Source organism: Mustela putorius, unplaced genomic scaffold (assembly GCF_011764305.1).
Source record: "Mustela putorius furo isolate JIRA1106 unplaced genomic scaffold, ASM1176430v1.1 tig00003858_pilon_pilon_pilon, whole genome shotgun sequence".
Lineage (NCBI taxonomy): Eukaryota > Metazoa > Chordata > Mammalia > Carnivora > Mustelidae > Mustela > Mustela putorius.
Genome location: NW_025422010.1, coordinates 28,801,550 through 28,820,517, shown reverse-complemented (window position 1 = coordinate 28,820,517; position 18,968 = coordinate 28,801,550). Strand labels below are relative to the sequence as shown.

The 18,968-nt window shown below is 37.3% G+C and overlaps 1 protein-coding gene across 6 annotated transcripts in view; it reads left to right on the top strand.

The window, feature by feature from the left end:
- The window catches only part of NOL4 (nucleolar protein 4), a 413,009-nt gene that overhangs the window by 351,704 nt on the left and 42,337 nt on the right, over window positions 1–18,968 (top strand). For all 6 annotated transcript variants that reach the window (XM_045065497.1, XM_045065494.1, XM_045065495.1 and 3 more), the window contains one exon: window positions 354–534. In XM_045065497.1, the coding sequence (XP_044921432.1) occupies window positions 354–534 (181 nt within the window). The remainder of the gene's footprint in view (window positions 1–353; window positions 535–18,968) is intronic.

Sequence of the window (18,968 nt, the reverse complement as noted above, 5' to 3'; positions counted from 1 at the left end):
CATCTGTCTGTGACATCTAGGTTGCTCTCCCCACCAGCTCTCTCCATGTCATTTTCAATTCAGTTGGAAAGTGCAAATTGTTTCACCTCCACTCTGTCTCCCATTGTCCCTTTGCTTTCCTTTGTTTGTTGGTTTAGCCAAGTTGTGGAAAATGTGCCTATATGCTGACTTAATGATGTTGACCATACATGTTTCTTTCCTGTTAGTGCAGACTTGTAGGTAACGTGGAGCGCGCCCTGGTGCAGGTGGACTAGCGCTATGACGTAAGACATCACATAACGCTGAGCGCGCCCAGGTGCAGGTGGACTAGCGTTGTGACGTAAGACGTCACGGAAATGCTGATGTCATTGCAGGATGACTCCGCGGCGGCCGACAAGCAGTGTAAGCCGGAGGCGGCCCAGGCCACGTACTCCTCCTCGGCGGTGTCGGGCTCCCAGGAGGTGCTGTACATCAACGGAAACGGAACCTACAGTTACCATAGCTACCGGGGGCTCGGCGGGGGCCTGCTCAATCTCAATGACGCGTCCAGTAGTGGTGAGTCTTTACTATTTACCGTGCTTTTTCTGTCCGTTTGGGGCTAGCAGATTTTCTAAATCCGAGAGGAAAATATGAACTTAGCGGGATGAGCAGGAGTAAGTGCCCATCGGCGAAACCCGTGGCCATTTCATGTGTCACCCTGGTCTCCCCGCAGGGATAGCTCCGTGTTCTGTTGGGGGTCTCCCAAAGGAGGGGTGTGATTATGCAGCTGAATAATGGATCTTTTACAAGCAGAAAAGCTCAGCTGGAGAAATAGCTGATTTTTTTCTAACCAGATAGTTAGACATTCTGCCTCACCTCCCCAGAGCTGTAATGCACTATTCCTCAAGAATAATGACCCATTTTCTCAACGTTCAAAGAGGTTTTTAATTTGGAAAATCTGAGGCAGCAGGAACCTTACTGACTTGATAAATGCAACTAGTCATTATACCTAAGAACATACGAACGGAAACGACTCAAAGAAACAACCGCGGCTCTCCAGCCTCCACCTGCCGTGAGTGCGGTGCTGAAGCCAGCTCAGACGGGCTCACGCTTGGTAAAACTTTTAGGAATTTCTTGAGTTCATATTCCAAAGGGATTTCCAAATGTGTCATATAAAAGGAATAAAATATGTGGGTGAATTTCATACAACTGGGTTGTAGGAAAGTTTTTGTAAAGTCTACTTAAAATCCAGGGGTAAAAATAAGCTCCATTTCACACACACACTTTTGTATGACCAAAACAAAACAAAACAAAACAGTATACACAAAGCCAAAAAAATAAATAAATGATAAACTGGGAAAATTATTAGCCATCTACGCTACAGAAGGTTAATAAGCCAATGCCTGAAGTTCTTCTAAGAAGAAAGAAATTCCCAAACTATATATTAAAAAATAAGGCTAGTAAATGAATACATAGTTCTCAAAGAAAACAATGCAAATATCCCTTAAATATGGGTAAAGTTACTTAACCCCACTCCTAATAAGAGAAATACAGATAAGCAACAATTGAAATATTAACACAATACTCTTTTTACAAGGCTGTGGGGGAAATGAGGAGTCTCATGCATAGCTTATAGAAATGCAAAAAGTTGGGGTGGAATTTGGAAGTATCTAGAAAAATTAAATACACATTTATCACTCAGTCCAGCAAACTCTTCAGGAATCTCTTGTTAGGAATTTATCTTAAAGACATATGGACAAACATACAAAGAGACATATATGCACAAGGCTATTTATTGTAGTGTTATTTATAAATGCAAGAAAAAGGATTACCAATAAAAATGTCTATCAACTGAAGGTTAGTTGATTCATCTCAAGTGCATCCAAACAAGATAGTAACATGGTGATATAAAAAGTGATAAAAAAAAATCTCTTTATGCATTCCAAATGCTGAAAAGTACCTATAGTATGTTAATATTCATTAAAGGAGGATTTATATAATTTAAAAAAGTTTACATAGAGGCAGGAATGCGGGAGAATGTGTGGGGAAAGGAATGTAAGCTGGAATTGTAAGTATACTTGGTTTTTATATTTTGTTTTATAAATTTAACTTTGAACAATTTAAATACATAATTATAAATGAAGCTGACTTTACGGATTCCTGATAGTGACAGAAAAATGATGCAAATGAACTTTATCTGTTTAATGAGTGGTTGGCATAGCCCCCACACAGAGGAAATTTTCCAGGGGATCTCAGAAACCATAATTTGACTCCACAGCATGTAAGTCTGTCATAAAACCTTAAACTATTTCCAGTAATCATATTATTATTTTGGGACTGTTTGTGCATTGTGGTTTAAAGCAAATTTATAATTATGTTGATGTCAGTGAAAGTTGGAATTTTTAGCAGGAGGCAAAGCAGATCTAGATGTAAAAGCAATGCGTTCTAACAAAAACTCTTTAATTTCGTATTTAAATTGGTAGTATCAGTGAGATATTTTCTACTTAAAAATGCCTAGAAATAAAGACAAATTTTAATTTGAATATTTGAAATAACCTTCGTGGGCTTTGAATATATTGGGGAAGGAATTGCTTTATTAATGTCAAAGGAGTATATACTCTAGAAAATCACTTACCTGTGTAATATTGGAAATATGCTCTGAGTGTGTTCAGGGGTGACTCTGGAAAGCTGGGGCTGGCTCTTTGGTCTGCTTTGAAATTAAAAGTGCCCTAAGGACAGGATCACTGGCTTTACTCTGAATTAGTTGCCTCCAAATCAAAAAAGGGGAGCCTCAAGTAGAAGGAAGAAAAAAAGAAAGTCTCTTATTTTGAGAAGAAACAAATTTTCAAGTGTATAATCAGTTTTTCCAAAGCTAATGAGCCCTCTCAGTTGTTTTCGAGTGTTATTTGTATTTAGACAGCAAATCAGCAGGAATAAGAAAGTTCAATGCCAGAAAGGGACAACATAAAAGCTGAGCATTCCTTTAGCCAATAAAGCTGTAAACTAACAATTCTTTGAAAATATTTGACATGGGGAATAAGAACTGATAGGTAGTTTAGAACTCAACTACCAAATCAAAACATTTAGGGAAAAAGTGTATTGACTGTAGATTTAATTGACAGAAACTGTTTTTTAGACTTAAATAGTCATTTGTTTATTTATTAAGGTAACTTATTTAACATCAAGTAATAGTAATACTGATCACTTTACTGAATGCTTGTGGTGCTTCATGTAATTTCCATTTATTCCTTACACAGTCCTCTGAAATCTGTTTGCAATTTTATGGAAAAATTTTATAAAATTGAACTTGCCCCAACTCAAAAAAAAAAAAATACTTAGGTACTACTTTCTTTTTTCCCTAACGTGATTGAAACCCATTTTGTGAGGCTCAGACAGTGAGTAACTTTCCCAAGGTCCCTCCTTAATAGAGGGAGGAGCCAGGATTTGAGCATAGGCCTTCTGACACGGTGTAAACCACTAAGCTAGCTGTGGAAGGGAGCAAATGCTGAACTATGCACAGCCTCTGGTAAGAACTAATCAAGTTCTCTCCAGAGACACTCCTATTCTGGACATTTTGTTTAAGGGTGAATCATACAATATATGGTTTTTATGTTGGGTTTTTTCCATTTAGCAAGTTCTTTTATTTTTATTTTTTTTAAGATTTTATTTATTTATTTGACAGACAGAGATCACAAGTAGGCAGAGAGGCAGGCAGAGATAGAGGAGGAAGCAGGTTCCCCGCTGAGCAGAGAGCTCAATGCGGGGCTCGATTCCAGGACCCTGGGATCATGACCTGAGCCGAAGGCAGAGGCTTTAACCAACTGAGCCACCGAGGTGCCTCTAGCAAGCTCTTCTAAAAGTTCATCTATATTACAGTATGAATCGATCCTTCATTCTTTTTTATTGTCAAATAATGTTCCATGCTGTGGCTATGCCATGTTTTGTTTAGCCATTCAATTGATGGGAACTTGGATTTTTCTCACTTTGGGGTTACTATGAAAAATGCTATAAACTTTTATGTACAAGTTTGTGTTATATATGTTATGATTCTTTTGGGTATATACCTAGAAGTGGAATTGCTGGTTTATTAGTTCATTCATATGGTAACTTCATGATTAACATTTTGAGAAAATAACAGACTGAATATGAGATGTCTTTTCATTTGTTATCAGTCTTTAAACATTTTTCTTAACTATGACTTGTAATATTTATAGTACAAGCTTTGTACTTCTTTTATGTCTGTTTGCTTCTGTGATGCTATTGTAGATAGAATGTTTTCCTTAAAATAGTATTCTATATTTTTCTATGTTTGGAGGAGTTGTAAAGTAATGCTATTAATTCTTTAAACGTTTGGTAGAATTCAGGAGTGGTGATATCTGTATCTGGGTTTTTCTGAGGGGTTTTTGATCACTAACCCAGTCTCTTGTTATAGGTCTGCTTATATTGTCAGTTTCTTCTTAAGTCAGTTTAGGTAGTTGTGTATATAGTTGAAATGTGTCTATTTCAACTTAGTCATCTAATTTATTGACACAGTTCTTAGTATTCCTTTATAATCCTTTCTGTTTTCATAAGGTTGGTAGTGATGCTCCCTTTGTAATTTCTTTTTTTAAATTTTAATTCCAGTTGACTTAACATACAGTGGCATGTTACTTTCAGATGTACAATAGAGTGATTCAGATGTAGAATAATTTTATGTATTACTCAATGCTCATCAAGAAATGCATATTCTTGATCCCCTTCATCTATTTCTCCTATCCCTCCATCCACCTCCCCTTTAGTAACCATCAGTTTTTCTCTATTTTTGTTTTGTTTTGTTTTTGTTTATTGATTTTTGTTATGTTATGTTATGTTAGTTACCATACATTACATCATTAGTTTTTTTTTTAATATAATTTTTTATTTTTTATAAACATATATTTTTATCCCCAGGGGTACAGGTCTGTGAATCACCAGGTTTACACACTTCACAGCACTCACCAAAACACATACCCTCCCCAATGTCCATAATACCACCCCTTTCTCCCAAACCCCCTCCCCCCAGCAACCCTCAGTTTGTTTTGTGAGATTAAGAGTCACTTATGGTTTGTCTCCCTCCCAATCCCATCTTGTTTCATTGATTCTTCTCCTACCCACTTAAGCCCCCATGTTGCATCACCACTTCCTCATATCAGGGAGATCATATGATAGTTGTCTTTCTCTGCTTGACTTATTTCGCTAAACATGATACGCTCTAGTTCCATCCATGTTGTCGCAAATGGCAAGATTTCATTTCTTTTGATGGCTGCATAGTATTCCATTGTGTATATATACCACATCTTCTTGATCCATTCATCTGTTGATGGACATCTAGATTCTTTCCATAGTTTGGCTATTGTGGACATTGCTGCTATAAACATTCAAGTACACGTGCCCCTTTGGATCACTACGTTTGTATCTTTAGGGTAAATACCCAATAGTGCAATTGCTGGGTCATAGGGCAGTTCTATTTTCAACATTTTGAGGAATCTCCATGCTGTTTTCCAGAGAGGTTGCACCAGCTTGCATTCCCACCAACAGTGTAGGAGGGTTCCCCTTTCTCCGCATCCTCGCCAGCATCTGTCATTTCCTGACTTGTTGATTTTAGCCATTCTGACTGGTGTGAGGTGATATCGCATTGTGGTTTTGATTTGTATTTCCCTGATGCCGAGTGATATGGAGCACTTTTTCATGTGTCTGTTGGCCATCTGGATGTCTTCTTTGCAGAAATGTCTGTTCATGTCCTCTGCCCATTTCTTGATTGGATTATTTGTTCTTTGGGTGTTGAGTTTGCTAAGTTCTTTATAGATTCTGGACACTAGTCCTTTATCTGATATGTCGTTTGCAAATATCTTCTCCCATTCTGTCCGTTGTCTTTTGATTTTCTTAACTGTTTCCTTTGCTGTGCAAAAGCTTTTGATCTTGATGAAATCCCAATAGTTCATTTTTGCCCTTGCTTCCCTTGCCTTTTGCGTTGTTCCTAGGAAGATGTTGCTGCGGCTGAGGTCAAAGAGGTTGCTGCCTGTGTTCTCCTCAAGGATTTTAATGGATTCCTTTCGCACATTGAGGTCGTTCATCCATTTTGAGTCTATTTTCCTGTATAGTGTAAGGAAATGATCCAATTTCATTTTTCTGCATGTGGCTGTCCAATTTTCCCAGCACCATTTATTGAAGAGGCTGTCTTTTTTCCATCGGACATTCTCTCCTGCTTTGTCGAAGATTAGTTGACCATAGAGTTGAGAGTCTATTTCTGGGCTCTCTATTCTGTTCCATTGATCTATGGGTCTGTTTTTGTGCCAGTACCATGCTGTCTTGATGATGACAGCTTTGTAATAGAGCTTGAAGTCCGGAATTGTGATGCCACCAACGTTGGCTTTCTTTTTCAATATCCCTTTTGCTATTCGAGGTCTTTTCTGGTTCCATATAAATTTTAGAATTATTTGTTCCATTTCTTTGAAAAAGATGGATGGTACTTTGATAGGAATTGCATTAAATGTGTAGATTGCTTTAGGTAGCATAGACATTTTCACAATATTTATTCTTCCAATCCAGGAGCATGGAATATTTTTCCATTTCTTTGTGTCTTCCTCAATTTCTTTCATGAGTACTTTATAGTTTTCTGAGTATAGATTCTGTGTCTCTTTGGTTAGGTTTATTCCTAAGTATCTTATGGTTTTGGGTGCAATTGTAAATGGGATTGACTCCTTAATTTCCCTTTCTTCTGTCTTGCTGTTGGTGTAGAGAAATGCAACTGATTTCTGTGCATTGATTTTATATCCTGACACTTTACTGAATTCCTGTATAAGTTCTAGCAGTTTTGGAGTGGAGTCTTTTGGGTTTTCCACATATAGTATCATATCATCTGCGAAGAGTGATAATTTGACTTCTTCTTTGCCGATTTGGATGCCTTTAATTTCCTTTTGTTGTCTGATTGCTGAGGCTAGGACCTCTAGTACTATGTTGAATAGCAGTGGTGATAATGGACATCCCTGCCGTGTTCCTGACCTTAGCAGAAAAGCTTTCAGTTTTTCTCCATTGAGAATGATATTTGCGGTGGGTTTTTCATAGATGGTTTTGATGATATTGAGGTATGTCCCCTCTATCCCTACACTTTGAAGAGTTTTGATCAGGAAGGGATGCTGTACTTTGTCAAATGCTTTTTCAGCATCTATTGAGAGTATCATATGGTTCTTGTTCTTTCTTTTATTGATGTGTTGTATCACATTGACTGATTTGCGGATGTTGAACCAACCTTGCAGCCCTGGAATAAATCCCACTTGGTCGTGGTGAATAATCTTTTTAATGTACTGTTGAATCCTATTGGCTAGTATTTTGTTGAGTATTTTTGCATCTGTGTTCATCAAGGATATTGGTCTATAGCTCTCTTTTTTGGTGGGATCCTTGTCTGGTTTTGGGATCAAGGTGATGCTGGCCTCATAAAATGAGTTTGGAAGTTTTCCTTCCATTTCTATTTTTTGGAACAGTTTTAGGAGAATAGGAATTAGTTCTTCTTTAAATGTTTGGTAGAATTCCCCCAGGAAGCCGTCTGGCCCTGGGCTTTTGTTTGTTTGGAGATTTTTAATGACTGTTTCAATCTCCTTACTGGTTATGGGTCTGTTCAGGCTTTCTATTTCTTCCTGGTTCAGTTGTGGTAGTTTATATGTTTCTAGGAATGCATCCATTTCTTCCAGATTGTCAAATTGATTGCCGTAGAGTTGCTCATAGTATGTTCTTATAATAGTTTGTATTTCTTTGGTGTTAGTTGTGATCTCTCCTCTTTCATTCATGATTTTATTTATTTGGGTCCTTTCTCTTTTCTTTTTGATAAATCTGGCCAGAGGTTTATCAATTTTATTAATTCTTTCAAAGATCCAGCTCCTACTTTCGTTGATTTGTTCTATTGTTTTTTTGGTTTCTATTTCATTGATTTCTGCTCTGATCTTTATGATTTCTCTTCTCCTGCTAGGCTTAGGGTTTCTTTCTTGTTCTTTCTCCAGCTCCTTTAGGTGTAGGGTTAGATTGTGTACCTGAGACCTTTCTTGTTTCTTGAGAAAGGCTTGTACCGCTATATATTTTCCTCTCAGGACTGCCTTTGTTGTGTCCCCCAGATTTTGAACCGTTGTATTTTCATTATCATTTGTTTCCTTGATTTTTTTCAATTCTTCTTTAATTTCCTGGTTGACCCATTCATTCTTTAGAAGGATGCTGTTTAGTCTCCATGTATTTGGGTTCTTTTCAAACTTCCTTTTGTGGTTGAGTTCTAGCTGAAAATATGCAGGGAATGATCCTAATCTTTTGATACTGGTTGAGTCCTGATTTAGGACCGAGGATGTGATCTATTCTGGAGAATTTTCCATGTGCACTAGAGAAGAATGTGTATTCTGTTGCTTTGGGATGAAATGTTCTGAATATATCTGTGATGTCCATCTGGTCCAGTGTGTTATTTAAGGCCTTTATTTCCTTGCTGATCTTTTGCTTGGATGATCTGTCCATTTCACTGAGGGGAGTGTTAAAGTCCCCTACTATTATTGTATTATTGTTGATATGTTTCTTTGATTTTGTTATTAATTGGTTTATATAGTTGGCTGCTCCCACGTTGGGGGCATAGATATTTAAAATTGTTAGATATTTTTGTTGGACAGACCCTTTGAGTATGATATAGTGTCCTTCCTCATCTCTTATTATAGTCTTTGGCTTAAAATCTAATTGATCTGATATAAGGATTGCCACTCCTGCTTTCTTCTGATGTCCATTAGCATGGTAAATTCTTTTCCACCCCCTCACTTTAAATCTGGAGGTGTCTTCTGGCTTAAAATGAGTTTCTTGGAGGCAACATATAGATGGGTTTTGTTTTTTTATCCATTCTGATACCCTGTGTCTTTTGACAGGGGCATTTAGCCCATTAACATTCAGGGTAACTATTGAGAGATATGAATTTAGTGCCATTGTATTGCCTGTAAGGTGACTGTTACTGTATATGGTCTCTGTTCCTTTCTGATCTACCACTTGTAGGCTCTCTCTTTGCTTAGAGGACCCCTTTCAAGATTTCCTGTAGAGCTGGTTTGGTGTTTGCAAATTCTTTCAGTTGTTGTTTTTCCTGAAAGCTTTTAATCTCTTCTTCTATTTTCAATGATAGCCTAGCTGGATATAGTATTCTGGGCTGCATGTTTTTCTCATTTAGTGCTCTGAAAATATCATGCCAGCTCTTTCTGGCCTGCCAGGTCTCTGTGGATAAGTCAGCTGCCAATCTAATATTTTTACCATTGTATGTTACAGACTTCTTTTCCAGGGCTGCTTTCAGGATTTTCTCTTTGTCACTGAGACTTGTAAATTTTACTATTAGGTGACGGGGTGTGGGCCTATTCTTATTGATTTTGAGGGGCGTTCTCTGAACCTCCTGAATTTTGATGCTCGTTCCCTTTGCCATATTGGGGAAATTCTCCCAATAATTCTCTCTAGTATACCTTCTGCTCCCCTCTCTCTTTCTTCTTCTTCTGGGATCCCAATTATTCTAATGTTGTTTTGTCTTATGGTGTCACTTATCTCTCGAATTCTCCCCTCGTGGTCCAGTATCTGTTTGTCCCTCTTTTGCTCAGCTTCTTTATTCTCTGTCATTTGGTCTTCTAAGTAGCAGGCCGAGACTACATCATTAGTTTTTGATGTGGTGTTCCATGATTCATGGTTTAAGTATAACATCCAGTGCTCCCTGCAATACGTGCCTTCCTTAAGACCCACAACCAGGCTCATGCATCCCCCCACCCACCATGTACACAGTCTCTCATAATTCGTCTCCCCCTCCAGTTTCCTCCAATTCACTTTTCCTTACCTTCTCCTAATGTCTTCCCTGTTATTCCTTACATTCCACAAGTAAGTGAAACCATATGACAGCTGTCTCTTCTTACATTTCACTCAGCATGATCTCTTCCAGTCCCATCCATGTTGATGCAGAAGTTGGGTATTCATCCTTTCTGATGGCTGTATAATACTCCATTGTATTTATGGACCACATCTTCTTTATCCATTTATCTGTTGAAGGGCATTGCAGCTCTTTCCACAGTTTGGTTATTATGGACATTGCTGCTTTGAACATTAGGGTACATATGGACCTGCTTTTCTCTACATCTGTATCTTTGGGGTAAATACCCTGTGGTGCAATTGCCAGGTCATAGTGTAGCTCTATTTTTAATTTTTGAGGAATCTCCACACTGTTTTCCAAAGTGGCTGAACCACCTTATATTCCCACCAACATCCTCTCAAACATTTGTTGCTTCTTGTTTTGTCAATTTTTGCCATTCTAACTGGCGTAAGGTGGTACCTTAATGTAGTTTTGATTTTAATTTCCTTGATGGATAATGGCGATGAACATTTTTTCATGTGTCTGTTAACTATTTGTATGTCTTCATTGGAGAAGTGTCTGTTCCTGTCTTCTGTCTGTTTTTTGACTTGATTATATTTTTTGGGCGTTGAGTTTGAAAAGTTCTTTATAGATCTCCGATATCAGCCCTTTGTCTGTAGTGTCATTTGCAACTATCTTCTCCCATTTTATGGGTTGCCTCTTTGTTGACTGTTTTCTTTGCTGTACGGAAGCTTTTTATCTTGATGAAGTCCCAAAAGTTCATTTTCACTTTTGTTTCCCTTGCCTTTGGAGATATGTCTTAAAAGAAGTTTCTGTGGCTGCTGTCGAAGAGGTTACCACCTCTGTTCTTCTCTAGGATTTTGATGGATTGCTGTATCACATTGAGGTCTTTCTTCCATTTTGAGTTTATCTTTGTGTATGGTGTAAGAGAATGGTCAAGTTTCATTCTTCTGTATATAGCTGTCCAATTTTTCCAGCACCATTTATTGAAGAGACTGTCTTTTTTTCCACTGGATATTTTTTGCTGCTTTGTTGAAGATTATTTGACCATAGAGTTGAGGGTCCATCTTTGGGCTCTCCCCTGTGTTCCATTGGTCTATGTGTCTGTTTTTGTGCCAGTACCATGCTGTCTTGGTGATCACAGCTTTGTAATACAACGTGATGCCCCCAGCTTTGTTTTTCTTTTTCAACATTTCCTTGGTGATTTGGGTCTTCTCTTGTTCCATACAAATTTTGGGATTGTTTGTTCCAGCACCATGAAAAATGATGATGATATTTTGATTGAGATGGCATTGAAAGTATAGATTGCTCTGGGCAGCATAGACATTTTAACTATGTTTATTCTTCTGAGCCATAAGCATGGAATGTTTTTCCATCTTTTTGTGTCTTCTGTTTCTTTCGTGAGTGTTCCATAGTTCCTCAAGTATGGATCCTTTACCTCTTTGGTTAGGTTTATTCCAAGGTATCCTTTGGTTTTGGGTATTATTGTAAATGGAATTGATTCTCTAATTTCCCTTTCTACAGTTTCATTGTTAGTGTATAATAAAGCAACTGATTTCTGTGCATTGATTTGGTATCCTGTCACATTTCTGTATTGCTGTATGAGTTCTAGTAATTTAGGGGTGGAGTCTCTTGGGTTTTCCACATAAAGTATCAAGTTATCATGAAGGGAGAGAGTTTGACTTCTTCTTTGCCAATTTGAATACCTTTTACTTGTAATTTCTGATTCTAGTTATGGTTCTCCCCGTTCTTGGTGACTCTCGCTAAAGACCTGTCATTTTGCTTCATCTTTTCAAAGGAGGACCTTTGGCTTCTTTTATTTTCTGTATTTTTCTATTCTCTATTTCATTAATTTTTACTCTCACACTTATTATTCCCTTCATTTTGCTTACATTAAGTTCAGTTGGTCCTTTTTTTCCAGTCTTAAGCTGAAAAGTTAAGACAATTGTTTGAAGCCCATTTTTCTTCATATGTAGTTATTTACAGCTATAAATTCCCTTCTAAGCATTGTTTTATCTACATCACATAGGTTTTGGTATATTGTTTTTGTTTTCCTTCAACTTAAAGTGTGTTTTCTAATTTCCTTTGTCACTTCTTATTTGACCCACAGGTTATTTAGGATTATGTTGTTTAATTGTGAATATTTGTGAATTCTCCTCATATTTGTGAATTTCTTAAATTTTTGTAATTTCTAATTTTATTCCATTGTAATTGGAAAACATACTTTATATATTTCAATCCTTTCAAATTAATTGAAGCTTTTTTATGACCTAGATTGTGATCCACCCTAGAGAATGTCCCATGTGTTCCTAAAAAGGATGTGTATTCTGAAGTTGATGGTTGGGTATTTGTAAATCTGTGTTAGGTCTAGTTGGTTTATAATGTTGCCCATGTTTTCTATGTTCTTGTTGATCATCTGCCTAATTATTATATCCATTATTAAAAGAAGGTTATTGAAATCTCCAACTACTATTATTGAATTATTTATTTTGCCTTTGTTTCTAATAGTTTTGATTCATTTCTTTTGGGACTTTGCCAGTAGTCATATTTACTATTTATATTGTTATATTTTATTGATGGATTAACTAATTATTGTAAAACACCTGTTTATCTCTAGTAATGTCCTACATCTATTTTGCCCAATACTAGTTATTTCTGTGATGTCATGTTGTTACTAAAAATGAAGAGAAATGGGCAAGACTTTAGACATGGAAGAGATGTATAAAAGAATATAGGGCAAACCGAATATTGTTCACCTCTACTCGAGGACAACCAAAATAATTTATCTTTGCTCCATAAATGGCTGTGTAATTTGGGAACCCAATGCTAAGTGAAAATGTAGGGTTTCTTATTTAAAAGGTAAGAATATCAAGATGGTGATAACAGAGCATTACGCAAAGCAGGGGAGTCTTCTGAGCTCAGGATCCCACGAGCTACACGTGTTTTATGTTCCACTTTGCTCTTTTGACTTATTGAACAAATTGGAAGAAGCACTGTGTTTCCATAAAAAATGCAGACAGTTACTGGTGGGAAGAAAGATAATATATACAAAGAAGGACAAGACTGAAGACACAAGTGAGAATATTTTGAGGTTTTTGAGTAGAGAGGAGAGAACTTTGGGCAACTGCCAATCATTTAAGAAATTTTAGGAAATTTAAATTTAAAGGAAAATTTTGCTGTGAATTATTAATGAGCAGGGCACCAAAATTTTTCTTGCCCTTCAACCCATTCTCCACATAGGAACCAAAATAATTTTTTATTAATTATTCTTATTAACATATAATGTATTATTTGCCCCAGGGGTACAGGTTTGTGAATCATCAGGCTTACACACTTCACAGCACTCACCATATCACATACCCTCCCCACTGTCCATAATCCACCCACCCTCTCCACAACACCCCCTACCCCTGCAGCAACCCTTAGTTTGTTTTGTGAGATTGAGTGTCTTAATCTTGTGTCATTAACATAGTTTTGATTATGTTAATAATCCTGATCCCATATTGTGTCATTAACATAATTTTTAAGAAAAGAAAAATCTGACTGCATCACTTCATTATCTAAAACACTTCTGTGGCTAAACCCACATGAACTTTCCTTTAATGTGCCCTTTTCACCCCATGTCCCTCATTTATCGCTCATCTTTTAAATCCTTACTTCCAAGTCTAGATAAAATATAGTCATAGTTTTCATAGCATTGTGAGTTTGTCCTTTGAAATGGGTACCACAATGTGTGGACACACACACACTACACACCCCTACACACATTTACATACATATGTAATCACAATACATTGGTATCCATTCTTCAATTTTATTGCTCATTTCTACTCAGAAACCACATAGGAAATCTGGTATAGGCTCTAAGTATGCAGCCATATACATGATTAGAAAGCAGGTATTATAAATTGGGAGTTTAATGAAGGTACTATGGTAGTATCATGAGGTTTACCTGTCTGGAAGTTAACCCCCAGTAAACCTATCATAGGATGATAGGCCTAAAGGGACTTGAGAAAATAATTTGGTAGCAACCTCTTTAAAAAAAAAATAAAGATTTTATTTATTTATTTGACAGAGAGAAATCACAAGTAGATGGAGAGGCAGGCAGAGAGAGAGAGAGAGGGAAGCAGGCTCCCTGCCGAGCAGAGAGCCTGATGCGGGACTCAATCCCAGGACCCTGAGATCATGACCTGAGCCGAAGGCAGTGGCTTAACCCACTGAGCCACCCAGGGGCCCCGCAACCTCTTTATTTTTAAAAGCCTATGACTAAAGAAACAGACCAGGAAAGTAAGGTGACTTGCTCAAGGTCACACAGGCTGACTTTCTGGTTATTGGATTAATATGTCTTTTGGTTTTTGTACAGCAATTTCTTAAGAACCCAGTAAAGAACAACTTTGAACAATTCAGCCTGTGTTCCGAAGCAAAGAAACAAGAGTAGCAGAATAACTAGTATGACCTGCAACAAATTTAAAATGGGTGGCTTTCTTTGAGCATTGGCTTTGGGATGTGTGTAATGGCGTTTAAGGGGAAAAAGGGGGGGGGGGGGGGAAGAAGCAGCAAAAGATGAGTCTTGGCAAATAACAGCTTCAGGCTTAAACCAAAGAGAATTTCTCTACCTCACATTAGAAAAATAACTTTGGCTACAGCAATGGTAGCTAGGCAAATGGTTAATTTCAGGTTGTGAAGGAGCTCTAAATAACATTTTTTTTTCTCAAAAACACATCCTACCTATAATACTGGTAATGGCTACTGCTATTTTGATAGTGTCTAGTCTTCACTTGTTTTAATCACAGAAATGCAGCTTGATTGGATCAGGCCCACAATTTCCTTTATTTGGGGACTTTCTTCATAAAACCTGGAAACCCCAAACATTCTGACTTTTAAAAATGGCATTATCTTTAGCTTATTTCTTCACTTTGAAGACCTCAGAATAGTCATTCCCTGTAACAGATTTGGAGTTGTGGGGAAAGAAACTGTATACATATACATAAATCTTCAGAGCTAAAAAGGACATAGCAGAAGATTTAGCATTATATGAGATGCCATTTTCTCTGATGGCTGACAACTCCAGTTACTCTCAGTTTGAGAATTCTTGATTTTAGGATTTGTAGAGATCTTCTGAAAAGTGCAGAACAGAGCAGCAGCAACTTTCAAGAGAACAAGGTAGGTTAGCTACACACATGAACTTGTAAGCAGATAAAGACAATAAGAATTTATATTATTAAATGATTTAAGGAGAACCAATGTTCATAAAACCTTTTACAAGAACATGAACCCTGTAGATTGTGCTATGTTCCAAAAAGAACAGGAGGGCAGAAGAATGAGAAAGGATACCTTAATGGCATTTGGATTTAAAGAGTCTAAAGACTTAGGAGTTTGGGGTCTCATTTTCAAATCACTTTGATTTCTTTTGTAATTTATTTGGGCTGTCATAACAAAAATATCATATAGTGGGGAGCTTAAACAACAAACCTTTATTACTCGGCGTTCTGGAGGTTATGGAGTCCAAGATCATGGAGCTGGCAGATTTGGTATCTGGTGAGAACCTGCTTCCTGGCCACCTTTTCCCTGGGTCCCCGCACAGGGAAAGGAATGGGGCTTCTCTGATAAAGGCACTCCTCCCATTTCTGATGGTTCCTCCCTGACAACTAACTACCTTCCAAGGGTCCTACCTCCACATACAATCACACTGGAGATTAGATTTCAATATATGAATTTTGAGAGGAAGGCAGACATTCAGTCCGTAGCAGTCACCTTGAGAGAAACAAAGTTGAGTAAGGCAGAATCACTGACTTCAAGAAATTTAGAGATCAAAATGAGATACAATATTCTCCCTCTTCTTGTCTAAATATCAGAATCTTTTAAGATCTTGATTAAATAATACATCCTCAGGGAAACCTTACTGTACCTCACCACCCTTCCATCCTTTAGAAGAGTAATTATTCTCTTGCTTATGTCTCTATTCTAACACTTGTCCCATTGAATCACGAGATAGGTTTTCAGATATTTTCCCTAAATAGATATATACTCCTTGAAAGCAGAATCTCTGTCATGAGCACTATTATATCTCCCGTATAAATAGAAGTACTCAACCATATTGGCTTAATGAATAATAAATGTTTTAAAAAATAGAACACTTGGTGCCAAAAGAGGAAAAGGTGCAAAGAGAATTACTTACGTATATTGGATGGCAGGGGTAGGGATTGATTTTAAATAAAGCAAAGGAATCAGAAGAAAGACTAAACAGTTTGAAGATTCTGGGGTGAAAGAAGAGTCTAAGAAGCTTTAGTAGCAGTAGGAAAAGCTTGCTGCTGTTGCAGACTTGTTAGCAAGGAAAGGGTGCCCTTCAGATCCTTTGTTAGCCAACCTCCATTTGTTTAGCACTGGCAAGGGTCTGCACCCAACAATCCAAATTCTCAAGTTGGAGTGTTATCAAAATGACAGCAGTTACAATTTGTATAAAGAATTTATTCAAATTATCAAACTGAAATGAGAAGCAAGCAAGCAGCCAATCCTCCCGTTATTATCACATCCAATTACACAGGACTTTGGAATGCTTTCTTTCTATCAGGAAGTTCACACTGAGCTGTCTAAAGAGGGCAATTGTAGTTTGCTGCAGTTATCCATTGGATCTCTTGAGTCTAAATTATATGCATAATGCATAAGTTAACTACTGATGTTTCCTCTCCACAAACTCCATTGGGCAGACTTTTCAATTTGTTTTTCAACTCTGATATAAACTGGGCTGATTTACAGATCGAAATTTAACAAGACCAAATTGTAGTAATAATGACCATAATAACTAACATTTGTATGGCAATTTCTAGTTTGCCCGAATCTTTACATCTATTATCTTCTTTGCTCCTCACTCATATTCAGGGTTGTTGGCCATAAAGATGCTTTGGATCAGAAGCTATAATTATGAGTCTAAGAAAGCTTGGCCGTAAGTTTCACTACCATTCTAGAGCTCATTGATCGTGATGTGACTGGCTTTGTGTATGGATAGTGCTGCCCTCAGCATCAACATTCTGAAGCATCACTTGTCCCCTGAAATTTTCAGAGGAGTGCTTCTATTCATGCGCGGTCTTCACTTCTCATCTGCCCTTCACTCTTCAGTCCACTATAGCTGGCTTCTCTCCCATTATTTTGCTGAAACTGGTCAGGACAAGTTTACCCATGAGTCCACGTATTGTCAAACTACAGATGATTTTTGCTCTTTACATACCAGACTTCTTGAGTATATTCATATCTGTTGATTAGTAGACCCTTGAAACATCCACTCTCTTGACTTCCATGATAATACACTCCCCTTTCACTTTGCACCTCCGATAATTCTTCTCTTTCTGCATTCCTGGGCTTTCTTTTTTCTACTCGTGCCCTCCATTCTGGGGTTTTCCTAGCGTATCCCACCATTGTCCCTTTAATCCTCTTGTTCTGCACACTGCTCAGTGGTGAACCCAAAATATGCCAAAAATGGCATACCTCACCCTGGCGTTACCCCGAGCTTCAGATTTTTTATCCAGTTGTCTACCAAATAGTTTGATCTAGACATCCCAAGAAAATTCACATTCAATTATATAACAACAAATTCTTCATCTTGACCCCTCCTATTGCCTGCCTCTCATGCAGGAATGCCCTCCCCAGCACCTGACTTATATCAGCTATTACATTCTCTTATATTCATGCTCAATGAATATTAAGTGGATAAATAAATGTCTCAGGAAGAAATTGTTCCAGTAAAATACTGTACCTGTTTAGAGAACTTAATCCAATTGAGCATAGTAATCATCAGTTGGGGATGTCTTCTTAAAGTTTCTTCCCCTTTTCTCTTAATACCCTGAAGAGCACAGTACTGGAACAGGAGAAGTGTTTCATATCAAACATTTCAGACAAATGTTTTGAAATACACAAATTCCATTTTAAAATGTGTTCAGCTTTAAGTTTCCTGATTCAAGAGAGAAATGTTTACATCGTTAGGTACCTGGCAAGGTGCTCTTTTTACCTTTACCTTATCCTCTTAGTAACTTGTTCTGGTTCACTAGCCATGTGCAAAGTAGTGCAGAGGCATGGGGAAGGGATTCAGCATCATCCTGCTCCAGAAGAGCAGCTGGGTGTTTGTGTGGTGTGAAAAATGCATACTCTCTATTACATAAAATTGAGAGAAGAATGATTTTACGAAGTAGAGTCTAAAAGTGATACACGGAAGTTAAGCAACCCCTATGGATAATTTCTATGTCATTTACACAATGGAAAGATCTACATGATGATAATATATGTGAAAAAATATGACCATGCAATGTAACTGAAGTCAGCGTATTTGGGATTATGTAGTTATTATATCTCAGTAGAGTTCCAGTAAACCTGAGTGAGTTTTCAAAGCACATTCTGTGGCACAAAGTAGAGACTTCTTTGTGCCATCATGGTGTCCAAATTGTAACTATTCTTAGAAAGCCCATTTCTCCCATGTGAATGAATCCCTTTGATGACCTATCTTAATTAGCATATTTCCCTACTGTAAACCCTACTCATTTGTATCCTTATTTTGATTTTAAGTATAAGTTTCTCAACAACTGTACTATCCAGTACAATAGCCACTAAGTACATGTGGCTATTGAGATTGGAATTAACTAAATTTATAATTCAGTTTCTCAGTCACACTGGGACAAATTTCAAGGTCTTATATGCCAAAATGGTGAGTGGCTAGCACAGAATTCACCAGCACAGAAGAAGATTTCCATCACCACAGAAATTTCTGTTGGACAGTGTTGATTCCAGACACTACTCTTCTCACCTTACACTACTATATTGGCTTCTAGAGGGTTCTGTTATCACAGAAAACTTTTTCTACATTTGTTCCATCAAGCTCCATGCATTTAATTATATATGTATTTTTCACTCCTCCACACTCCTCCATAAAATAAGTGTGGTCAATGAATAACCTTATGGAAACTTAAATGGTGATTTTTAAATAACAATGCTTTTAATTCAAACTGCCCAGCTTTTAAATAACTTACAGTCTTTTAGGATTCTGAGAAAAGCTAATAATTTGTAACAGAGGCATTGAAAACCTCTTTGGCAGAAGCTGGCATGACTTTAAAATTAGAAACAAGACAAATTTTTAAAAAGATTTTCTTTATTT